The 26,668-nt window shown below is 40.8% G+C and overlaps 1 protein-coding gene across 2 annotated transcripts in view; it reads left to right on the forward strand.

The window, feature by feature from the left end:
• The first annotated feature begins 8,944 nt into the window (after positions 1-8,944).
• Positions 8,945-26,668, forward strand: part of BDNF (brain derived neurotrophic factor) — a 55,719-nt gene continuing 37,995 nt past the window's right edge. Inside the window, exon 1 of one of the 2 annotated variants that reach the window (XM_086677778.1) lies at positions 8,945-9,506. In XM_086677778.1, coding sequence (XP_086533904.1) covers positions 9,504-9,506 — 3 coding nt within the window. In that variant the 5' untranslated portion in view covers positions 8,945-9,503. Of the gene's footprint in view, positions 9,507-10,111; positions 10,577-26,668 lie in introns of those variants that run through there. The other variant, XM_086677782.1, reaches the window with a different exon arrangement.

Below are 26,668 nucleotides of genomic sequence, written 5' to 3' on the forward strand. Positions count from 1 at the left end.
TTCTAGGATGCATGTGCTACCTTCTAGGTTGGAGGTGAAGGAAGGGGAGACTCCAGATGTGGTTTAAGACTTCCCAGAACATAAGACAATTGGTACTCAATGCTCTTCTTCCAGTCTCACTTATATTCCAATCTGTGTTTTTATATTGCACAAGGTTAGAAAACAAGTGTTCCCAGGGATAAAAGGAGAAGTTTAATTCCAAGTCATGTAACAAAATTACATTAAGCTTCTATTATCTGCCAGCTATGGTGTAGGGGGTGGGGGGGGGGCAGTATAGTTCATTGAGACTAGCTTTTTGCAATACTCAAACACACAGTAGACAGCAAAAAATCAATGACAGATGTATTAAGGGAGGGAGAAGAAAAGGAGGGATAAATGCAACCTTAAAATCATGAGCTTTGGAATCTGAAAATCTTGAGTTTTCATCCTTACCCTACCACTTACAAGCTGTTTGACTTTGGGAAAGTTAGTTCACCTCTTCATAACTTGGTTATAATAGTCACATTATTGAAAGGATTAAACAGAAAGATGTAGGTAATGTCCTAAACACAGGGTCTGGCTACGATAGTCCCCAATAGATGGTAGCTATCATTTTAACTGGTCTCCCAATGTGGTTCTTGATCCTCCCCATCCCTCCCTTACATTATACATCTGCTTTTCCTCCAGTGTTCTTCACTCAGTAAATGATTTCTTCAACCATGCCATTGCTTATGCCAGAAACTTTTGTCATTCTCATTCAACATGAACCCATCACCAGGTCCTTTGATTTACCTTCCAAACAGATCTCATATCCGCCTTTCTAAGTGTAAGCCTCTAGCTGTAATTGACTCTTACCTGGACTCTATACCTAGACCCTCCTAATACGGTCTTCACAGGGCATCCAGAGTAATCATTTAAAAATACAAAGTTAATCATGTAACTTCTTCCATTTAATGGGTTCCCAAAGCCCTGAGGATAAAAATCCAAAATGTTCCATAGGCCCTGCATGGTCTAATCCACATGCTCACTTCTCCAGCCTCATCTTGTACTCTTCTCTCCCTCTTTCACTATGCCCCAGTTGCATTGCTCTTTTTGGTGCCAAGTTAGACAGTTTAACATTTTCCCCACCTGTGGTAGTTTTAAAATACATTATAAATTTCTTTGACAATCCTCCATTTCATAGGTGAATTCCAATTTTCTTCTCTTTGCATGTAGGCCAGACGTAGTGACTCACTTCTAACACAGAGAATGCGGCAGAAGTGAAGCTATATGATTTCTGAGACTAGGTTATAAAAAGGTTGGTTTCTGCCTGCTTCTCTATTTGTTGGATTGTGTGCTCTAGGGGAAGCCAGCTGCCATATTATAAGGACATTCAAGCAGCTTTTGGGGAGGTCAATGTGGGGAGAAATTGCACCAACAAATAGCAGCAATTTTCTGTTTATGTGAATAGCTGGGAAATGGATCAACCCCCCCTGCATCTGCACCCTGTTTCTATCAAGTCTTCAGATGATTGCAGGCCTAGCTGAAATCTTGACTGCAACATCACAAGAGACCTTCCCTGTACTGCCCCCCAAGCCAGAGCCTCCCAGCTAAGTATTCCAGACTCACAGAAAATATGGATGTAATAAATGTTTATTTTCATTTTAAGCTACTAAATTTTGGAGTGATTTGTTACACAGCAGTAACTAACTAAAGCATCACCTCAGGAGCTTCACAGAGGCTACTTTTTCTTCTTGCAACACTCATTCCTCTTCTGTTCCTCAGGTTAACCCTTACAGAGGATTCAGGGGAGGGCAGAGTAGTATGAAAGTGAGGATAGGCAACCCTTTGCTGTCTTGATGGAGGGAGAGGCAGTTAGAGATAACAGCATACATATGAGCATCATACAGCTCTGAGGGGAAGCTAGAGAGAAGTGCCTCCTTCTCTTACCTGCTTCCCTGAATTATTGACCACTCACAGCAGCCTGAGACCACTTAAAGCAGTGGACCTAGAGCAATTCCTGCCAAAGTCTGTCTAATCAAAAAGACATAGACCTGAAAATGAATTTTGACAGAAAACTAGAGTTCTGAGTTAACTCATGGTATGACTGATATTTTCCAGATAGTTCACTGAGGAATTTTCAAAGTTTCTGGAAAGTATATATTCTCTAATACCAAATGGACAAAACTACATGATTATCCACTCTAAAAGCTGTATATTTTCCTGCTGTAAAATGATGGCGTTGACTAGAGTGACGTACGAGTCCTTCCATCTCCAAGCTTCAGGTATCAGATGAAGACGTTAAGATCTCATATGCAAAGTCATGGACAACGCTTTTTCTATGAACTAAAAAAGAAAAAGAAAAAGAAAGGAAGAAGAAAGAAAGAAAGAAAGAAAGAAAGAAAGAAAGAAAGAAAGAGGGAGGGAGGGAGGGAGGGAGGGAGGGAAGAAAGAAAGAAAGAAAGAAAGAAAGAAAGAAAGAAAGAAAGAAAGAAAGAAAGAAAGTTTTCCAGGATTGATGAAGAGGAAAAAAGAAACTTAGAGGAAGAGTCCTGTGTGTTGTAACTGCTTATTTACATTTCTTTGCTGAACTGATGGAAAAAGTACCATTTTGGGGTTGAAGAGCAAGCAGAAATGTGATGTGTTACAGAAGCAGAGTCCTTGAGCCTGGGGAATGTTGGTAAAGTTCACTGTGTGCTATGAGTGCAGGACTTCCACAGGATTAATAAATGCCTGTTTTAGAATGTTCTCAATGAAGAAATAGATAAGGTCCTCCCTGTGTCTTCATTTTATGTCTCTCACTTATTTCCTGATCAAAATCCATTGTTCACCCCTCCTTTTTTGACTACTTAAATTTTGCCAGTAGGAACACTGCTAACTGAGGGCGCCTTTAGAAAAGCTACAGCCATTCTTCTGGCCTTCATTCTGTGCCAGAATCTTTCTACTCTTGTTTCCATAAGGCACTCTTGTCGCATCCTATTACTTCCACTACTTTTAGAATGATATCACCTCAGTGAGGTACCATCTTTTCTCTCCTTACAAAAGAAAACAGACCTAGTTTCTTTAACCTTTCAGCAGAAGCAAATTCCCCAAATCCCTCTGTCATTCTGGTTGCCTTCTGCTATGCCTTCTCTAGTTCCAAAATATCCTATTTATAGAAAGAAACCCAGAATGAGCTCAGGACTTATAATATGACCTAACCAATCCTCTTTACATGACTAGAATAATTTTCCTGACTTCTTTTCAGTTTTGCAATGTGCCCAATATATTCCAAGCCAATTCATTTTCCTTTTATTTCAATACATATAAAAAGACTAACATTTAAACTATGGCCAATGTTATTTATAATAAGAAGTTGATGTTCATTTTGTTCAGGAACTTTCTACAAGCAAGTTCAAGTTTGTGGTTTGTGTAACATTAGGGTTAAAAGAAGAGGTCTATTACTTGAATTATTTCTTGTTATTTGGCAATCACTTCAGTAAATAAAGTGATTAGCTAGTTTTCAACAAAGACCATAATCCAAATGATACCATGGGTTGGAGGAGTATGTGCAACGTGTGGTCCAACCCCATCACCTGGGAATTTGTTAAAAATCCCAAATCTTAGGCGCCTGGGTGGCTCAGGCAGTTGAGCGTCCAACTCTTGGTTTCAGTTCACGTCATGATCTAGTTCATGGGTTCAAGTCCCATGTCGGGCCCTATACTGGCAGCACAGAGCCTGCTTGGGATTCTTTCTCGACCTCTCTCTCTGCTCCTCCCTGCTTGCTCTGTATCTCTCTGTCTCAAAATAAATAAATAAAACTTAAAAACAAAAACAAAAAGCCAAATCTTGGTCCTCACCCTGGATACAGAATCAAAGCTACCCAGGTCAGGTGCCTGGCTGGCCCAGTTGGTAGAGCAGGGTTGTGAGTTCAAGCTCCACAATGGGGATAGAGTTTACTGAAGAAAAAGAAAGAAAGAAAGAAAGAAAGAAAGAAAGAAAGAAAGAAAGAAAGAAAGAAGAAAGAAAGAAAGAAAGAAAGAAAGAAAGAAAGAAAGAAAGAAAGAAAGAAAGAAAGAAAACTATGCAGGAAATTCATGTGCCCATTAAACTATTTGGGGGAAAAAAGCAGGTTTAGCACCTGTGAAAGTGTCCCTCCAGATGTTTTAGGCAGATTAAACCTCAAACATACCCTGTTAGGCCCCACCATGATACAGAATCTATTACTTTTACTAGTTTTCATTCACCTTTCCATGATCCTAAGTTGTTTGACTCCTTGGGGATTTGCTCTCTCATTTTATTCAATTTCTAATATCTTACATTCAGCTAAGTATATTTTCTTACAAGCCCTGACCTGACATGTTCTTGACCTGTCTTAATCTCCTATCAGTTTTTCATATTAACAACGTCACTTCTCCCCTACTTGCCACCCATACTTCCTCTTATTCATCTCTTGTCTGTTTAGAAAAAGTCATTCAGTTCTTCCTCAATATTCCACGTGGTCTTGCTTCAGTCTCATTATGGGGTTGTCTGGTTTTCCTGAAATTGAGTTAAGTCATGATCAGATCTTCTGTCTCATGCTTACTTGTCAGGCTCAAGAATGCAGAGGGGTAACCGCAACTAAACCATAATGTTTCCAAGGCTTTCTCTTGCTTGATTCTTTCTGATGCTCTGATTGTTTCTTTACTAACTAAACTAGGTTTGTAACTGGAAGATTCCTTGGGTTCTTTTTAAAATTTTTCAACGTTTATTTATTTTTGGGACAGAGAGAGACAGAGCACGAACGGGGGAGGGGCAGAGAGAGAGGGAGACAGAATCGGAAACAGGCTCCAGGCTCTGAGCCATCAGCCCAGAGCCCGACGCGGGGCTCGAACTCACGGACTGCGAGATCGTGACCTGGCTGAAGTCGGACGCTTAACCGACTGCGCCACCCAGGCGCCCCCCTTGGGTTCTTTTTAAATATGAGCTCAACATCAGGTTCTTGGCAATCATTGCCTATTCTTGTTTTCAGAAAGCTTTCCAAATTGTGCATCGTGATTCTTTGCCTCTCCTTCTATTGCCTGTGGAGAACCATTAAAGATCAGGAAGTGACTAAGGGAGCCAATCTTTCTTCCTACCTGGTCAGAATCACTTCTTATATCATAAACAGAACTTTTTGCTGTTTTTTTCTTTCTTTTTTTTTTTTTTTTTGTTTTCCTCCAAGACAGCAATTATGCCACCATCTGAAGCTTCTCTATGAACACTGTTCTTCATTGGTTATAACAAGTGATCCTGATGTAATGACTGGGGAAAGGCAGGGTTGGCATCTTGGCAATGATTAGCAAACACTCTTCCACTGTGTCATCTTCACCTAACTCTCCAACTCTTCATGGAATAGATCTTGGGTTTGTGAGACTCTGAGACTCTTTAGGGTGGGGAATTATTAATCTGTGGATAACCAGTCCCTATGAAGTTCTTAGCATAGGGTAAATACTGAAAGGGAAGAAGTAGAAGCAGGAGTAAGAGAGAAGAAAGGAACTAATCTATCCAACACAAGGTGAGATGGAGCACTTGGCAATCAATTACAATCAAATAGATTTGAAAAAAAAAGTTGGAAAGAAAGAATGGAAGTATTGTCTCATCACTTCTGCCTTGATATGGGGGACAGAGGACCCAAACCATTCTTTTTAATGTGCTATGCTGAATTTCCTCCTAGAAATAAGGAGAAAAGAAGGTCTCAAGAGATATTCCAAGTGTCTGTTAATTCCTAAGAAAAAGGAATACTCTTTCATTTCTGATTGGGGAGACTCCTATTTTGTTACTCTTTTCCACTAATTCTAAGACGTATCACACATCTTTTTAATGATATTCTTCTGCCTCCTAGTCCAGATAAGTCCCTTCTTCTTAATTTTTACACTCATCTTCACAAAGGTACAGGCAGAGAATAGATTTTACAACTATGGCTTTGGCAGAAAACCACATGTGAACATGAAACAATTCACCTATAAGGAACACAATGTTCATGGTTTGAAAGCAAAAATCCTTTCTTCTGGGTTATATTAATACACTTGGCTTTAAATCTGGCTACCTTGTGAAGTAGTGATTAATTTACTGTTGAGTTTGAAATGATCTTACCATTACTAAAAATGAATGGGGTCAGATGAACGTCGAGAAGTGTGATATTCATATCACAGCTGACTAGGGTTGTACAGGGAAAATGAGGTGACCTCAGGAATAAGATTAACACTATGGCAGGTATGGTGCTTGGCATATGTCTTAACAAATGACATTACTGCCATCTTTGCTAATATTAGAAACTGGATTTTTGCAGATGGAAGAAAAAGGAAAATACGTGAGTGGAAGGAGACAAAAAGGTAGAGAGCTGATAATGCACCAAAAGAAGAGAATTCTCCATCAGATCACTGAGAAATCAAGGGAAGAAGAAAAATAGTATGTGTTAAATCTACTTCTCTTCAATCTACTCTACCATCTCTTCACTCCTCGCCCCAACTCTCTATAATAACTCACATTATATAGCAACTCTTGTTTCTCACCTTGGTCCATGACTTGTAGGTTTTAGTAATGACTCTGAGAAAGAAAGGCAATGGCCAAAAATATTCCTTGGAAAATATCTTCAGTACAATTATGTGTTGTCTAAATCACTTCAAACGACTTAATCATTCATGTTTTGAATCCCCGGGCACCCAAGCTAACAATTCAGGGTACCCTACTATAAAATATGGCATTTGTTTTCAGCATGAAGATCCATCAGGCAAATATCTGATAGTCTACAAACTACAAACTGCTGACAAAGAAGTCAAATAAATATATCACATGGATGACAACGGGAATAATTATGCTCCTATAGTGATCATCTCCTTGTGTTATTTCAAGATTTGAGCTCTGTACTAGAGTCACTGAATAGGCAGGGGAACTTAATCATAGCATTATGAATTGCATTCTCAGGAAACCAGTTTTGTCCACAAAACCTGTACCCCCAGACCTCTGAGGATGGTCTGTGCCAGCTGTTCCAGTCTTAGGGCAGCATCTGCTGGCTAATTCATGGATCGACAAAAAGTGGCAGTTTGTGGTCAATCTGAGCAGTCCTTTCAGTTGGAGGGAACTGATGCATTGATGATTGTGAGGGTGTCTGGCATCCTTTAATCATGACCTACCTCAGGTGTCCAGAAGCCTGTTAAGTCTAGAACTGTCCCTAATGAGGTCTAGCCAGCGTCTGTATGTTTGTACCTTGGCTGGAGCCTAGGATAAACTGGGTTGGCTCTGAAAGCATCTCTAGAGTGATATCAACTCAACACTGGACTTACTTATAGTAATAATAATCCGGTACCAATGGGGATTCCAATGAGCACAAGTCCATATACAGAATTAGAAATTAAAGCCTATTTTCCAAAAGGAAGGCATTTCTGGGATGGGAGGGGGAGGGGAGTAGAACCTTGAATGAAGCAGCCACTAAATGCTAATGTTCTGTTGCCTCTAATTCTATCGTGTCACTGAGGCTTTTACACATAAGAAAGCACGAATGACAGTCAAATGCAGCACTTTTGATTGGCATACAGAAAGTGGGGACTGGAAAGGGCTGGGTGGTCTGAGACTTAAGAGCCACCCACCATCTTCTGCAGCACCTCTCTTGCCTCACCCCTGCAGTCAATAGCGCCGCGGCCAGGGCCTGTGACGCCGTTGATGGGCTCCCCTTCGTGGGAACTCTGGGTGGAAAGTAAAATCGTGGTGTTGGTGCCAAAACGACGAAACCTGAAATCCTTCTGGGGACTTCCCGGGGCACATGCGCTCCTCAAAGCGACCGACATCTCCATAACAACTGGTTTACATTCCTCCTCGGTTCTTCAGCTCTGCTGGCAGGCACCGGCTGGGGGAAGGCAAAGGGCAGCTTCAGTGGAAAGATACCTTGGGTTAGAGCCTCCCTTAGTTGGGGGACGTCGCCAAAGATCGAGTTATAGCTTGTTGCCCGAGATTTCCCGAGTTCAATCCCAGTCTTCAGAAGAGAGCGGTGCCCCGTCTCCCACCTCTCCCTTTATTTTACACCCGGTTCGGGGGGGCGGGGGTAAGGGAGTGGGAAGGTGGTTTGTTTTATTGTGCTTTTTTTTTTTCCTCCTTTTTCTTCTCCTTGAAGTTCATCCTTTCCTTTCTAAGTTACTTTCCGCCGACACGTGACCTCTCCACTTCCCTGCCTGCGCAGCCACGGGTGAGGAAGCGCGGGTCTAAACCGCGGGGCTTCCTGGGAGAGACCCCTCCCACTGCTCGCAATCCAAGCCCAGGCTCCCCCGGCGCGCGGCTCCGCTCCCCCGCCGCGCTCACTCTAGCACCCTGCGGGCGCAGGGCCCCCCCCTTGATGGCGGAAGCGGCTCCGGGGAAGAAGCACCAAGCGGCCGCAGAGCGCCGAGCCGCGGAGGTGGCACCCTTCTCTGCCTTTGCCCGCGGCTCCACACTCCGCTGCGCGCCATGCCGACCTAGCTGCGCACCGGGGCTCTTAACTCACATTTGAGAAGCCATAAGCTATTAGAGCAAACGCAGTTATAACTTCATTCAACTCAGCCGCTCGAGAGCCCGGTTTACACAGGCTCCTGTGGGCAACTAGTGGCTCGCCCCGGTGCCTCTCGCCTAGTCATCAGTCCCTGAGAGGGAAAGGAAAAGTTGTCGGGCTGATGCGCGCTTCGACGCATGCAGTCGTTCCCAAGGACAAGTCACTCGCCCACACCTCCCGCCGCCTAGCCCCCAACCCCCCGCGTGATCATCACTCACGACCTCATCAGCTGGAGACCCTTAGTCATGATGGGGGAGGGGGAGGGGCACGAACTTTTCTAAGAAGTTTCCTTTCCACCAAGGGAGTCACAGCGAGTTGGTCACGTAAACAGCACGGATAGTCGTTGCTGCCGCCCCCTCCCCCTCCCCCTGCGCTCTTCTGGTATTATTATTAAAGCGGTAGCTTGCTGGCGCTGATAAGCAACAAGTTCCCCAGCGGTCTTCCCGCCCTAGCCTGACAAGGCGAAGGTTTTCTTACCTGGCGACCGAGAAATCTCCCGAGCCGAGCTCAGCTTTGCCAGAGCTCCAGGTGTGACCTGAGCAGTGGGCAAGGGAGCGGTGTGCAAGCTGGGTTATTTTTATGAGGGTACCCTGAAACTCCTCACTTTCCCCGGGAACTTTCTGTGCGAGGACTCAGTGACGGGCGGTTGGAAGGCAGCCCCAGGAACCACCCGATATATAGCAGGGCAGTTGGGCAGTCATTGGTAACCTCGCTCATTCATTAGAATCACGTTAGAACTCTAGACGAAACGTGTCTCTCGGAGTGAGGGCGTTTGCGTAAATCTATAGGTTTTTCAACATCGATGCCAGTTGCTTTGTCTTCTGTAGTCGCCAAGGTGGTTGAGAGTTTAAGCTTGCGGATATTGCAAAGGGTTATTAGATTCATAAGTCACACCAAGTGGTGGGCGATCCACTGAGCAAAGCCGAACTTCTCACATGATGACTTCAAACAAGACACATTACCTTCCAGCATCTGTTGGGGAGACGGGATTTTAAGACACTTGAGTCTCCAGGACAGCAAAGGCACAATGGTGAGTAGCAATAAACCCTGCATTATAATTGAAAAATCTTGACATGTTGCTTAACAACGGGCATATCACAGCTCTTCCTGGCACTTCACACGCCAAAGAACAGCAGCTACTCAGGCCAGGAGAATCGGGTTTTTACATAGTGCAACTTTAATTGGAATCATTTGAGATTTAACACAGCAATGTGGAACTGCGTGGAACAAACTTGGAGCTGGAGGGGGGGGGTGTGTGTGTGTGTTATATTGGCCGTTCAAGGCTGATGCTTTTCTCCCAGCCTTCTTGCATTCCATTCTTTTCCTCTATGTGTGTGGTGTATGAGCGTATTCTATGATTTATACGTGGGCATGTAATTGACATTCACTAAGGGGTTAATTTTCATCTAAAAACAATAATGCTACTAGAGGTTGGGGTTAGGGGGTGGAGGGGGGTAAGGATGGGTTAGAGACTGGGAGTTTGGGTGCGGATGGGGGTGGGGTTGGTGGGGGAGAAATAAGTCAGAAGTGCATATCACCAGTAATGAAATGGGTAATCCTCTCATAGAAGAAAAGGGTCTCATCAACATGTGATCAACTATTAACAGGATGGCTTTGGCAAAGCCATCCACACGTGACAAAACGTAAGGAAGTGGAAGAAACCGTCTAGAGCAATATCAAGTATCACTGAATTAGAGATTTTTTAGCCTTTTCCTCCTGCTGCGCCGGGTGTGTAATTGGGAGAGCGGAGTCCATTCAGCACCTTGGACAGCGCCAACGGATGTGTCCGAGGTGGTGGTACCCTAGGTAGCCGTCTTAGCCCCGCAGTAAAGCCAGCTCCGTGTCGCCCTTAAGAAGCGTCTTTTCTGAGGTTCGGCTCACACCGAGATCGGCTGGAGAGAGTCAGATTTTGGAGCGGAGCGTTTGGAAAGCGAGCCCCAGTTTGGTCCCCTCATTGAGCTCGCTGAAGTTGGCTTCCTAGCGGTGTAGGCTGGAATAGACTCTTGGCAAGCTCCGGGTTGGTATACTGGGTTAACTTTGGGAAATGCAAGTGTTTATCTCCAGGATCTAGCCACCGGGGTGGTGTAAGCCGCAAAGAAGGTAAGCATCGGGGCGGGGACCCCCTGCAACCCCAATTCTTGAGCTATTTTGATACTCGATCTTCCCGAGAGGACTCGTGGTGAAGGGGAGGAGGTAGAAGGAGAGCATGAGAGGGGGGTTGTTTCCTGGTATTTGCCCAGTTTGGATTGCCCTAGGTGAGAGCCTTGGGGTAAAGCGAAAAGGAAAAAAAAAAAAGAAAAGAAAAAAAGAAAAAGAAAGAAAAGAAAAGAAAGAAAGAAAAAAAAAATGCCCAGTCCTCCTGCGGATATAATGAGTTTAGTTAACTTAGACCTGCAAATGTCTGATTCAAATGTAAGATTTCTCTTTTTCTCCCCTTCACCTCCTTCTTTTCCGTTTTCTTTGCCGGTGTGTGTGTGTGTGTGTGTGTGTGTGTGTGTGTGTACAGTAGATTCATTACTAATTATGAAGCTTTTACACAACATTCGATTTCCCAAATTTTGACTATGTATCATTTAGAATCAGGCGGTGGAGGTGTTGTACTGTGAGGAAAGGGGAGGTGGAGGTTGGGAAGAGGTTAGGAGGTAACGCTAAATCTCCAACACAAAATGAATCAAGGTAATTTCAGCTCTTCTAGTGAGAAGGATTCATTCTCTATGTATCTCACCCCCCTCCCTCCCTCTCTCTCCCCCTCCCTCCCTCCTTCCCGCCCCCCCATCCTTCTACCCCGCCCCCTCCTCCTGCCTCCATCCCTCCCTCATTCTATCTCTTCCCCTCCGTCGCCCTCGCGCCTCGCTGGATGTTTCTTTCTTTTTTCTCCCCCCCCCCCCCCCCACGAGTTTCGGGCGCTGGCTTAGAGGGCTCCCGCTTTCTCAAGGGAAGGGGAGCCACCGAGACCGCGCTCCGCTCCCCCGCCGGGCCGGATGCCTCACTGAGCCCAGGTCCGAGTCAGTCGGGGTAACTAAGGAAAGGGGGGCCTCTGCTTGGGAGGAGAAGGTCCTTTCTGGGCCGAAGAGCCAGGGAGCGGGCCGGGGGAGGGGGCCTGGGCGGCTGGAGTGGTGGAGAAGAACACTCGCGGATCCGTGCGGCGGCTGGACAGAGCCACCAATCAGCTGGGGCTGACTGCCTAACCTCCGCGAGGTTGCACCCTGAGGCGCGGGTGGAGGGCGGCCGGCTCGCCGCGGGGCTGCGGCCGCCGCCGGGGTGGGCCGGGAGGAGGGGAAGATCGACGCTGCTCAGAGCCTCCCAGCCTTCCGTTCCACCTCCCCCGCCTCCGCCCCGGGGGGACCCCGAGCGGCCAGAGCCGGCGGCAACACTGTCCTCCTGCCTCTCCTCTAGGAGTCCAGGGAGTTGCGCGCCCCTGCGCGGGGGCCACCACCCTTTCCACACTCCTACAAACCTCAACCCACCCCCTTCCTGGACCCTTTGTTCCGGCCGCGGAGCCAAACCCAATGGCAGTTTTCGCCCCAGGGCTTGGGCGTTCTGGACTCCTCCTTCCTGGATCTGCCCTTCTTAATTAAGAGTCTAGGGCTTGGGGTGGGGGCGGGGGTAGCGTAGGGGAAAACCTATTTCCGAAACTCAACACTTGACTGTTCTAGCGAACGAAAGGATCCCCACTCTGCTCAGGTGGAAGGGATGGATTCATAGGCAACGCGAGGATATTGTGGAGATTTAGAAGAAAAAAAAAAAAAAAAAAAAAACAGGCACTAGGATCAGATGACGGTGATAGGCTGCTCCGCACACAAAGGGAGCGTAGGGCAGGGTTTACGGAGCAAGTCTGCAGCAGCGAATGGGGCACAGATTGTTCCGAGATCCAGTCGTTTTCTCAGTCAGATCTACGCGAAAGGAGGAGAGGGGAGGGGCTGGGAGGGGAGCGAGGCGGGAGGGGCTGGTCTTGGGGGCGGGGGGATTTCTGATCAGTCTGATGCAATTCCAAGCGTGCTGCAAAGGAACTCCAAGGAGTCCGCATCACCATCGCCACCCACCCTTCCCAGATGGTGCTGTTTTAAATACGGATCTGCAGGGCTGAACGCAGAACTGGGAGATTTATTGCAAAATCCCGAGAAGGGAGGGGGGAACGGGAATGGATGGGCAGAATTTAAAGGTGCAACGCTTGCTTTTCCCCAATCAAGCGGCAACCGGTCGGATTTTTTTTTCCCCCTGTCTGCCTGTCTGGATTCTAATTCACCAAGGAAGAGGTGTAAATATTGTGACATTTTGAGGCGGCTTGATGGATGAGAAAAAAATCATCTGTCACTCTAAATTGCAGAGTTCCCTTTCCGCGAGATGTCTTGCTAGCGAATACTCACTGCTGCCTAATACAGTTGCTAGGGCTTCAGATGAAGGCATCGTTAAGGGAATATTATCCTTTTAGTCGACTTGCCAATTTATCTGACAGTCGATTCGAGAAAATTGTAGATTTCACGTCTCTGGGAGACAAGGTGGGAAAACGCTTAACAGTCTAATTCTTGTAACCTCGAGATCTTTAACCACTTAAACCTGCAAAGTGTCACGTCATCCTCTCTCACATACACATCCTGGACTTAAGAGATAGAATGGTTTCGCCTTAAGTGCCGTGGAAATGTCACTTTAAGAATGGTGCACCTGATATTCACTGTTTATGTGTATTTACATAGAGTTTCTCAGCAGGAAGGCAAGAAATTTCAGTTGTCCTGTTTGAAATCAGGCGGAAGATTAGAAGGTGATAAAGAGAGGTGAAGAAAGGAGGGGTATTTTTAACCTTAAAAATTAACAATATTCTAGCCTACTTTTGTATCCCCAGTCTTGCATATTAATATTTCTGTGTGTGAGATTTTTAGCTTGGTCTAGCTCCCCCAATGGAATATATCAGTATTGATTCAGATGAAAATATATTCATCCTGCCTGTAGCTTTTTCAGTGTCATTGATAGTAAGACCTACAACACAGCAATTTTTGCAGGATAGGGGGAAAAAAATGTCTGAAAGCGTTTTGCAAACTGGGAAGCAGACTCTCCATAAATGGGAGCTATCACTATGACATTCTTTTTGCATACAGCATTTTAATTTAATGGAACCACGGTACTAGTTATTTTCAGATAATCATCTAATCTGTATGGTCAAGGCAATAAGTGGGGGTTTTAAAAGCAAGTTTTTTGCTGGCTTACAAAATATTATTTGTTAATTGCCTATTACTGTAAATTGGAAAGGAGGCCTTTAAGCTATCTAAAATCAACCTACATAAACGTCTTCATTTATTTGCCAGACTCTTTTCCTATCAAGTCTCTAATCTAAATTTTTAATAAGAGAATCTAGTGAATTAGTTTCTTTTCTTTTCCTGGCCTGTCCTCTAGGGGAAGCATTAGTAAGAAACAACATCCCCAAATCAGGCAATGTGAGAGGCAAGGCCTGGATGACCACAAAATAGATAATCAGCCAAAACAACCAGCAAATAGAAATGAAGAAAAATCAGCAGTGAGGCATGACTTAAAAAGGATTTTTATTTTTAATTATATGACTTGGGGACCAGGCTCCAACTTGCTCAGATAACATTCACCCAATCAAATTGCCTACAATCTGTCAGTTAGAATGATGTCTAACTGAACATTTTTTTTTTTATTAAATACACTTATACCAAAGGCCAGTAAAGCTATTCTTTTCTTTTAATTAGGACAAACTAATGTAACCATTTAAGTGATTCTAATGACTATGAACTGATATCATCTGATTTTAAAATTCTGCTTAAAACTAAATTTTTTTCTGAAAAGCACTGACTTGCCAGAAAAATATCTATTTTTGTGGCTTTCTTTTCACTCTATGGATAATTTAATGAGTTGCCTATTTTAATTTTACAACTGCTACCTCAGAAGTATCTCAAATTATCTTTCTTTGGCTCGTGTCTTTCTCTGCTGATCTGCTACTGCTGTGTGTGTACGTGTGTGTGCGTGCGTCTGTGTGTGTGTGTGTGTGTGCGCGCGCGCGCACCCGCACGCATGCGCGCGTGTGTTTGTCTCTGTTTTCTGGTGAATTTAACAAGCAATGAATTTCTTAAATTTACATGCCATAATCCATGTAAAGAACAGAGTGTGACACTTAATAAAAATAAATATTAACGTTTACTGAGAGCTTGCTATTATTGAATCCTATGGAAGGGGGGGGGACAGTGCCTTTAAGAAGACAAAGATTACATTCTTAACCAATAAAAAGAAAGTTTTCTCTCCCTTTTGACTTAAGAATGGTTATACTTTCAAAAATAGGAGATATTTCTTTCTTTCTTTCTTTTTTCACTTTGGAAGTTAAAGCTACTGCCTAAACAAGTGTGTCTTGAGGAGGACACAATGTTCCATGAAGACTAGTACTCCAAAACAGCGTGGTGCAGAGATCAAAATGTTAAATTCTTTATCCCTGTCTCCATTTTCATTTGGCAATTTTTGGAGTGTTAATTCTGAGTTTTAAAAGTTTAGGCAGGCTTTTTTTTTTTTTTTTTTTTTTTACTTCTTTTCTTTCTTCCTAGTATTCTAAAGGAGTCTTATAAATAATTCTGCTATAATGCAGACTTTATTTACATTTCCTAGTAATAGTATTTTGTATGCATATAGTGCTTTGATAGCTTTTTACAGGTTTCCTTATTTGGTCTCTTCAGCAATTGTGTAGGGTAGAAGTTATCAGTCACCTTTTTACAGATGAGGAAATTCAGATTCAGAGTTTCCCAAGACCATATTGACAGTAAGATGTGAAGACTGACTCTGTCTATTTCTTCAAATTTCAAGGATTGTGCTTTTTCCTCTCCAGATCATCCTGCCTCAAATCCCACTTAGGGACTGCATGCAATATTTCCTCCTATTTTGATTTCTTTGATTAAAAAAATTATCTACAAACAGTTTCCAAAATTCTGCTATGATCTTTTCCTAAGCCATTTCACTCTCCCACAATTGTAGGATCAAAGAAGGCAGGAATCTTCATATAGCTGACATACCATCTAAGTCCCCCCAAAACCAACACAGATAATAGGAAGAGCCAACGCCAAGAAGCACTTTACTTTTACTTGTGAGTCATACAATCTGAGGTCTGGGAATGTTCTTGGAGGTCACTTAAGCCCAGCCCATATCTGATGCATGAATTCATGCTGGCTTATTTTCTTCTAAGCCTCTAGAATTTCATCTCAGTCTTGGATTTCCTGGGATCTTGCTTGTCTTGGTAGATATTCTGATACTTATGGGAATCATGAGCTTGACTGGCCATTTCCTACTTAGCCCAAAAGGTGTACTTTCTATAGAAACTGTAGTAATTTTATGCTATAATTTTATGCTGACAACCTATTATGTTTAAACTCTGCTGGAGTCTGGAGATTCAGCAATAAGGAAGACTAAAGGGTACCTATCTTGGTGGAGCTTATAGTTTAGAGATATGACTAGTTCTTTAATTTGCTCTAATCCCTGGAAGGGAACAAACTGCTGGATTCTTACCTTTTCCAAGAAAACACAGTGAACCAAATTAAAAGCCTGAGTTCAAGCTTCACTCCCAACTAGTTGTCAGTAGCTGAAAAAATCAACTAGTGCTTGATCTCTATTTTCTCACACATAAAACAAGGAGGATGTTCTCAGGATAAACTCTAAATTCCAAATTAGCTCCACGTTTGAGTGATCTAATGGATAACTCTTTTTTTGTGGAAGGTGTGGCCTAAGTCACCCTAACATTTGACGACTTACAATTTTGGGTGCCAACAGGTTTTTTACCTTGTTTGTTAAGTACATTATGAGAAATCAAGGTAACTTATTTAAACCTAGCATAGAAAGAATCTACATATTGAACCTATTATTTTCTGAGAAATGATGACTTGGAGAATTTGAACAATAATCTCAAACTCCTACAGATTGTTTTTTAAAGATAGGGGATGATGAGAGAGACTCACTATCAAATTAAATACTTTCTTTGTGCAAGAAGTTCTAATTTTTTAGGTCATTTCCTTTTAAAATCAAAGATATTACGTCCTGAAATTGTTTGGGCCTCATGAATAATGCATTCTATACACATGATAATAGATAATTAGATGGACCAGCTAGGAAAAACATGAAAGGGAGCTGGTAGCCCAAGGATTGCAGAAGGTGTGTGGGCATTTTGACATCCAGGAAATGCTATAGATCTGTCCTTAGCTAACTCAGCCTGGTGGAGATAATTAAGAAAAAATGTGGGTGTAGAAAGGCTGCAAGCCATTCCCTGGGATTGGCTAGCTTGCTGCAGTAGTTCAAAAACAATTGGCACAGCCACCCACACTGGACATGATTGCCCTTTGATGAGGCAGCTATTGACTTTTATAAAGATGCCATATTTAAAATAACTTCTGATGCACTAGGGATGACAGATATCATTCTTGAATTCTATTTTCGACAAATGGCAAAATATATTCCAAAGTATTAATTTAAAAATTAAAAAAAAAAAAAAAGGAAACTTTAAAATCTAGTTTCGAAGACCCAACAGTTTAGCAACATGTGACCTCTGAATTTAACAGTTCATTCTGAAGCGAGGAGGAAACATGTGGCCTGTATGAGACATTTTGGTCAGTTGTAAGCATTTTCTGGACCACCACAGGAGTTCGAAAGTACTTTGCTGATGTTTTTAACCTTTTAGTAAACGTTAAATGCACTGATTAAAAAAAAAAAAAAAAAAAAAATCCCCACACTGGGAAAAAGAAATCCATTCAATCGCCCTAAACAGCAGAAGAAACTGCTCTGAGATCTTTGTGCTCAGACTGCATGTTATAATGTTATGGAATCTAGAAATTCCTTCAGAATATGCCCAGTCCCATACTTACCAGCACTAAAAGGAGTTGGAATTGATTTATCTCATATACAGCTTCAAGGAAAATATCAACTCTACCTACTCCCTAGGTAATAAGGTGACCGTGGGCAGAAATACCTTTATAGAAAGGCTTCATAAAGGTCTAAAGCCTTGGGACAGGACACTGCAGGTGAGTGAATAGAAAGGAGAAGCATGAAGAAAATTGAGCCAGAAGGGGAAGCCAAAACAGGCTTAGTATCAAATAGGGATCTAGAAGTATCCCTCTGTGAGTGTTCCTTAAGGCCATTTGTCCAGTGAGACTGATCTCCACCATCCATGCTCATTATTCTGGTTACTTTGGTAGGAAACCATTTCTTCTGCTTTTACCTTCCTCCTTCAGGGAGGGCTTCTTTCTCCCCAGCAACTTCCATTATCAATGTTGGAAAATGGCCTTGTTATTGTTTCTCCTTAGAATATGTTGGATTAACATGAGCTTTGTAACCACTTTTGTGCCATGGACTCCACTCCTGACAGTCTGGCCAAGCCTATGTAAATAAAATAATGTTCTAAATAAATAAAATTGCAAAAAAATATATAATATTACAAAGGAAGCCAATTACATTTAATACAGTTATAAAAATATATTAAGAAACAGTATATTGTGTGATATAGTAATGTGTTTTTTTAATGCACTAGATGAGATCTAACAGTATGTAGATGCTAAAATTTTGTAGTGATGAGCATCATGTCTGTAGCAACTGACCAGTGAAATGGAGGTATCTGTGATTTCTTTTGGTGACAAAGTCTGCAAGCACTACTGTGTAGCATTTCACAAACATATTTGACAACACAACACTTGTTGGGGGTTGCTTATTAGGTTAGCATAGATTCAGAAATGCTAATCTAGTCTCTTGCTCTCTTACAGTATTAGCCATTAAGTTTTTCTCCTTGGCAAAAGGAAACAGGCCTTTGGGGGAAACTTTTAAAATATACTTTTGCCATTAGACAAGTTGCCAAGTGGAGGAAGAGCCAACTGATGAGATTGTTAGGGTCTAATGACACATTTCTATGGACTGAGTTTGCTATTACTCTAAAGTTCATCCTTAGTACCACTCTAGAAATCCATCCCTATATTGAAAAAGAGAAAAAGTTCAGACTCGGGTCACTAACTCAGTGAGCATTGCCTTGGACACCTGGTGTGACTTTACTAACCTCAACAAACTATAGAACTTCCATTTTTTGTCACTACCACACTATGGGAAACTACATGCAAATTATGATGGGCTGAGATAACATTTACTTTCCATTTATTCAGTGCTAAATTCTTTGCTTTGCATTTGGTGATACTATTTAACCCTCAAAGCAACTCTGAGTTGGGTTATATTCTAATGGTACAAATAAGGACAGTGGAGCTCACGGATCTTAAGTGATTCACCCAAAATTATATAGCAGATCTTAAGTGGAAAAGCTAAAATTCAAACCTAAAGTTTTCTGGTTCCAAAATCCATTATAAAATTATGTCTCCCTACCTAATAGCTACCACCCAGATTTGATTTGGGTCTCCCATTTTCAGGTTTGCACATACATTTTGTTAAGAGATCTTCACCACATCCTTTGAGATGGCTGAGAATCTCAAAATTAGTGGCCACAAGTGCTGGTCTAGATTTTATTAATATTTGCTAACTAATGACAGACTTTCAAACCACTCATTGACACCTATTCTTTTTGACGCCCCGTTTTTACAATCACAAAATGGAGACAGTGATCATACTTAGAGTTTTGTGGGGATCAAATAAATTAATGCAATCGAAATTTATTTTCACTGTAGTGAGTACTCTACATTCCCATAGTTAATTGAATCCTCACAACAATCTTTCTAGGCAAAGGTTATTATTATTCTTATTTTAAAGGTAAGGAAACTGAGGCATCAGTTCATTAATTAGCTGTCCCAAATTAGCAGAGACAATAAGTGGCAACGCTTGACTCAAAGACAGGTCAGTCTCATCCCAAAGTCCTTTCTTTCACTCAGTAAACTAATCTGCAAATCCCTTAGCTGTTATTATTACAGTTGTTGTCATGTTTAAAACACTAGCAAGAAAGAGAATTTCCAGAAATAAGTATATAGTCACAGAAGAGAAAGAAGAGTATCTGGAACTCTTCACCTGCCTGTTCTTCCTTCCACTTACTTTAGTTTATTAACTCAGTGGATGATGTCTAACTCCTTTCTTAACTTATTCAGGGCAGCTCCAACTTAGCCGACTTGCAAGAGTTATTGAGTAAGAAATTTATAAATTGTTTAGATTAGGACTTAGCATGTTTAGAAGCCATTTCATAAATTTGCCTTTTCGAACTATTAGTGGCTATAGCACTGCAGATGCTGTGATGAGGCATGCCCTCTCCAAAAACACAGTGGATGACAAATATCCAAAGCTAACATGTTGTTTACAGATATGGAGAAGAAAAGGATGGACAGGCACAATCCTGAGTGTAATTACAAGGCTTACAGCCCCTGTTAGGGACTAAAATGTTTATTGGCTTTCCTTATGCAATTCAATATTCTTCCTCCAAAGGCTCCACTCCAAACTTGGAATTTCTCTGGAAATAGCATCTCATTTGGAAGAATGCCAAAAATTGGTGTCTGGGTCCTTTGTGTCTTTGCACCAACTCAGAATTCAGAACACCAGCTCTAGAAATTGGCTGGAAGGTAGTCCAAGTAAGGCAGTTATACATGTACTTGGGCATCTTCCTGATAAAATTCATTCATCTTCCTCTTGAAAAGCAACTCCTAGAAAGGTGTGGCTTTTTTTTTTTTTAATGTTTATTTATTTATTTTGAGAGACAGAAAGAGAGGGATGGGGGGAAGGACAGAAAGAGGGAGAGAGAGAATCCCAAGCAGGCTCCACACTGCAAATGCAGAGCCTGACTTGGGGCTCAAACTCATGAACTATGAGATCATGACCTGAGCTGAAACCAAGAGTCAGATCCTTAACCAACTGAGCCACCCAGTCACCTCGAAAGATGTGGCTTTAAATGAGGGATTGGATACATACTGGTAAGGCTTAGCATGAGTCAGTGATATCTGCAGAACTGTCAAAATTATGTAAAGAATCAAAGACGGGGAGACCTCATCCTGCCTCTACTCTGATTTATGCAAGAAAGTATGGCCTGAACTCATAATGTATTTGTTTTGTCCCTGAGCTCAGAAACCATTCCAGCAGGAAAAGATGCTATTAAAGGGCATTTTAATGTGTGAAAAAGTCCACCTAAAGCCTTGTCAGAGGTAACTATATGCTATAAGAGTATGAATCCTTACCTTGGTTCAGGGCTCTAACCTGAGGGGAAATAATTAGATGAGTTTCAAGTTTAGTTTATCAAATGATATACAGTGCCTGAAAGAAGTCTGAATATAGAAGGAAAAAAAGTACCTTAAAGATCTAGTTCAGTAGTTACCTCTAGAGCACTGAAACCACCCTTTTATGCTCTTTCTGAGATAAAGTCTGAATGTGCTGCCAGGCCTGACAGCCATGACTTACAGCCCACTGCCCTTGTTTTATTTATCAGGCAAGGGAGGTGTACCTAGTGAAGATCTCTTGCTCAACAAACGTTTCTATGAAACTTAGAGTATCCATTTGGGCTAGTGAAGTGACTTACCCAAGTTACATGGCCAGAATGTGATGAAGTTTAAACTAGGACCCAAAATCTCTTGACTATTATATGGGCCTTAAAATTATATTATGTGGCAATGATATTTCTTCTATTTTCCAATAATAAAAACATAAGAAAACAATGGATAGTCTGTGTAAAATTTTAATTACCTTGGTTTTCAAAATGAAGTGTTTCATATATAACTTAGATTAATTGCCAAAATATAAGCATAATTAACAAGATTGATAGCATGCCAATAAGTCCTTATTAATTTTAAGTGGATAGGACAAAAATAATTATTATTTTAAACTTCTTCAACACTCCACAGTTATTTTATGATTATTGAGACACTAGCTAAGACAAGATGAATGGAAAGTTCAAGCTTTCATTGATTTCTATATTATTCCCTGAGTTTTCATTACTTCATTTGGTTCTAAATTCTTATCTGAGATTTGACCACAGCTTTATTTGGTTTTCAGTGACAGAATTTTTGTAGCTTTCTCCCTCTTCCCCCTAGGAAAACAAAACAAAACAAAAAATTGATTATCTCCCTTAAGTGATCAAAAATTAGAGGGGACTTCTAATATTAATTGTATTTATCAAAATCCTTAATCTTAAAAATGTTAGGTAATGTTTACTAATTTAAATTTTATATTTTTAACCCACATCATTTTCCAAAGAAATAATCGTTGTTGTTGTTGTTGTTGTTGTTGTTGTTGTTGTTGTTTTTGGTAAGCGCTATGCCCAACATGGGGCTTGAACTCATGACCCTGAGATGAAGATTTGCATGCTCCACTGAATAAGACAGCCAGGCACCCCTTAAATAAATACTCTTTAAGGCTGTTTCTTTGTTCTTCATATGACATCCATATACATAATTCCACTTTTGTGATTAATTTCTATTATTAAGTACTGTTCTGCAGTTGTGTTCTTATAAAAATTAATTAATTGAAGGGTAAATTAGATATTTATAAATTCTTCCTAAAATGAAAAATGCAATTACATAAATAACAATAATATGAATTATCAAAAACACAATAACAAAAAGTAATATTAAAAATGCTAATTAGTCAAGCAAATAGTCAAGAATATGTCAAACTTCTATATATTTTTTGAGACAAATTGGCATCATGTAGGTTAGCATGATTCTTTTTTATGGAATTCAACTTATTTTTACTCACTTTAATTAGTTTTTGTGTGCAGATAAAATGGAAGGCAATGGAAATTTGGCTTGCAAAGTAGTTCTAAGATGATCTACATCCACAATCTGGTTGTAATGCCATAAGAATATGTTTATTATGTGAGAATGGTAATTCAAATTAGCATTCAGTATAGACATAAAGCAATGAGCAATGCAAGCTAACTTCAGTTATTTATCCTGGGAACTTTTTCTTTTTTTAAATTAAAAAGGTCAGAATATATAATAGTATTGGCTCATTCTTCCCAAGTACTCCAGGAAAACATGTCTATGAAATAAAAGATCCTCAATGCTACACATTTTACTGCATTTGGGAGAGGCATGGAATTTGGTATTAAAGTTCTGGGTCTTCATTTTTCTAATTCAGCAGAGAGGCTATCTTGAGGAAAGCTGACTGTGGTCTGAATTTGCATCCCAGAAGTATATTTAATTTGTATCATGGAATCAATGTCTGACTTCCACAATTGTATATGTAGCCATATACTCCCTTACATCACATACACTACCCACTTTTCCCAGGTCATAACTACTGTCCAGGCAGAGAAAAATGGGTTTCTTTGAGCGTACATATAGCAATGACTGACGAAAAAAAAAAAAAAATCAATTAAGGCATCTTGGAATTTAAATGTGCGCCTCTACTTTCCCCCATTCTTTCCCCATTCTATTCCATCTCCCTGTACTCAATGTTTATGAAACATTATATTTGTCCTGTCCATCTGCATCAGATCCAACTAGACTTATCACTTTCTTAGATCCAACTAGACTTATCACTTCTTGGTGCCCTGCAATGATAGACCAAGGCTTAAGAAGTGCCTACTTACAGCAAACATTCTTAGCAGTCTTCATTTGGTCACAGAGTCCCTTAACAACTTCTCAAAATTATATTATGAAGGGGAAATAAATGTTCTCCTCTCCCCTTCAGTTTCTTTTTCGAGTGTTGACTTCATCCCATGTCTGGCCTAATTTCTTCTTGGGACTACTAGATTGATGTTGTAGTCACCATTGAATGCCCTAAGCATGACCTAAAGAGACAGCCGTGAGTAGTGGGAATGGTATTTCTGCTGATCCCATGCTCTTCATTTGATCTATAAAGAATGAGAAGGCCCAAAATATTTGGTCACACTGAATTGTGAGATCATAACAGAGATAGAAACGACAAGTGAATAATCAGTTAAACTTTATTCTAGGTGTCATGTAGGTTAACATGATTCTTTTTTATGGACTTCAATTTCATTTTACTCTATTCTAATTAGGCTTTATATACAGACAAAATGAAAAGATATGGTTCAAATTAGGAGAAAGTTGAAGCTTTAAAAGTAGTGTAGTGTTTCATAGTTCTTACCCTTTGAGAGAAATTTTATCAAAATAAACATTTGAGAGTATGCAAGCACTATCCCACTTTAACAGATAAAGGCCCATAACGTGGGGGTATTAAGTGGAGTACAGAAAATCACTTGTTCTTAAACAATTTTCTTGAGAAGAAAAGAAGTAAAAACTAAAGGCCCTGTTCAAGATCTGTTTCTTTTGAGAAGTGCTTCATCTGAAAACGAAGGATAGAAGATACAGCTTTGACATGAAGGCTCATCTTTTTATGAAACACACCACTTCTATCTCTAAGTTGCAAGGGAAGGATTTGTCAATCTAATTGAATCTCCCCTTTAGTTTTTTCCCAACAGCTGTGTTCAGATAATTCACGACTCCCATGTTTCCTGAGCCCTGGATAATTTCACACACATGTCTAGTTTGGGGCTCCACATTTTCAGAAGAATATGGAGATCTTGGAGGAGGTCCAGGGTAGACCGAGGGAAATGATTAATGGATTGGAAGTTGGAGTTTATGAAGAAAGGTTGTGAGATCTGATTTCTTGCTATGAGAAAAGTCTGAGTGGTGACTTAATAACACAAGGAGGTTAGTAAGCAGCTGTTCTCCATCTTCACTAAGGTTGGATGAAATGAAATAAGATATAAATTGCAACAAGAACCGTAATGTGTTATAAATGGGGACTTCCAAGCACTAGAATTTTTGGATCCTTAGAAAGGTCCTCAGAAGAGAGATGTGGAAGCTCCTTTATTGGTCTGTAATGGTAGGCCTATGAGCAGTGAGGAAGACAAGATAGTCTCTTAAGATCCCTTCTGTGTCTATCTTTTGATAAATCTGCCTAATCATATTTAGAAAAATTATTTGCCTGAACTATGCCTCATTTCCTTCCTACCACTACTTACATCCATGACCCCTTACCCTTTTTCTACCTTTTGTAAAATGCTGCCAACCAAGAGTAGATAGGGCACCGATCAATCATGGTGGGTCCTCCCCAGCTGCTAGGTGCTCTTCCAGTTTTGGGAACAAGTTTCTTGTCCATCACTACTATCACCTGGCCACTGGCAGCCTGCTGATGTCATCTTTCCATACACCAAACCCATGACAAGGGAAAACAAAACCAAACATAATTTCCTACCCTTAACTAATTCTCAAGTGACCCAATGGATTAAAAGACAAATCTTATATTCCAGAATTTGAGCATCTTAAAGAGCTGAAATATGTTTTATTCATCTTCCTTTAACATAGTTCATAGAGTTGGGGCACATGACTGTCTCAGTCAGTGGAACATGTGACTCTTGAACTCATGGTGGTGAGTTTGAGCCCCATGTTGGATGTAGAGATTACTGAAAAAAATAAAATCTTAAAACAAAACAAAACATAGTCCATACAGCAATGTCTGGCAGTAGGTATTCAGCAAGTTTTCATCAACTGAATGAATGTAACCATGATGTGAAGATAATAAACTGAAGATGAACTAAAAGTTGAGAAAAGTCAAGAGTTTCTTAGGTTTCCAAATGATTCTGTATGCTAGACAAATCAAAAGCCTAACCCTTGGCTGCCACATGTGTAGCCCTGAGGATTGTATTCTTACCATGCCTACACTATCCTGGAGGATTTTGACAAAAGAGCCACTTGCACATCCTGCTCTGGTCCTTTGTCAAAGAGACCATTCAAGATAGGCACTGTGTAGACTCAGAATCACACAAAAACAGGCCAAATTCTTAGTGTGATTTTTTTTTTATGTGACTTTAGGAAGTTCAGTGATTTTTTTTTAAATTATCTTTTTGTATATGTTTCTGACTTTCTCCATGAAGAATATGAAATTTAGCAGTAGAAAATCTCTCACCCCCATCATCTCACACAGCCTAAATAGTTAGGTGTCCAAAATAAGGTAATCTGTTTCTTACAATTTGATTCAACGTCCTGAAACCCTTTGGTTTAAATTTGCTAATTCTTCTCATGGCACTTCTCCCAATAAAACTAACAAAATACCACAGGCAGCTATCACTGTCAGTTCTAACTTGTTCTAAGTCTACAATCGCATCCTTTTTGACCATGCTTACAGAAACGTTACAATGAGTAAACCGATTTATTCTTCACTACTCAGTTTTAAATGTTCTCCAGGAAAATCTGGTAACTCATAGGGTTACGAGTTGATGACTCTCATATGTTTAGGGGTCAGTCTCAGTTATTTCATAATGGTTTTGGTGCCGTTTTTCTTGATCCAACTAAATATTATTCCCAGATGGGATTGGTTTTTGACCTTCTTGCTCTATTCTCCTAATTTTTGCCCTTCTAACATTTTCACACTGTGGTTCCTTTCTTTTGTTTGTTTGCCACTAACGGCCATGCCTGGTTACATAATTCTTTTAACAGGTGTCGGCCAATTTGGACACATCTGTTCATAAAAAGCTTACAGAGAAGAAGTATACCTCATATAAAGGTACCATCTAATGAACAGGGATATTATTTCTTCTGCAAGATTTTTCTCAGGACAGGTCTTACTCAATAATTTGTAGGATTATTTGTGACATAGTTCAATGCTGGATTGGGCCTTTGAAAGTCATGCAGCATGACTTTGAAAATACCTTTGCCACTCTGCTAAGCAGGAGAGTTTTCTGTTTACTTATTATTTTCCCTATGCTAATTACTAAGATTTTCAGCAGTTTTTGAGGTCAATTCATTTGATTCTAGACAACTATTTTTTTTTTCGCAAGGAGGATTGAAGGCAGGAGTAACTAGGAAACTTAAATAAACATAATTAAACATAAAATGCTTGTAATGATAGTGGAATTGACCTCAGCCAATTAAAATTATTAATAGAAAAAATATGTTGATGTCAAATCTGAGCCTACTGCCTCTGTTCCCACTTGAGTAATGAGGATTAGTTTATATTTCCTGACAAGAGTAGATGGGAATTCACATTTCTTCCTGACCTTTGTCTTTCTAGAACATTGGGTTAGAATAGAATTAGCCCATAACCAAAAATAAATAAAGATTTTAACTAATTCAAAATTAATTTTGAAGTCCCCCCCCAAATTAAATAGGGAGCATTTTCTTTTCAAGCTCTAGTTTTTCCTCCTTTGGGTGATTGAGAAAATGTTCAGCTCATAAACTTGGGAACTTTGTTTCTAACCTATCAATCATGTGAGAGACTAACGCTCTATATTCTCAGCATCATCCCTGATCACAATAGGGAAATAATTTTGTAAAAAGT

This window comes from Puma concolor, chromosome D1, assembly GCF_028749965.1.
Source record: "Puma concolor isolate L17-30 chromosome D1, mPumCon1.1.hap2, whole genome shotgun sequence".
Classification (NCBI taxonomy): domain Eukaryota; kingdom Metazoa; phylum Chordata; class Mammalia; order Carnivora; family Felidae; genus Puma; species Puma concolor.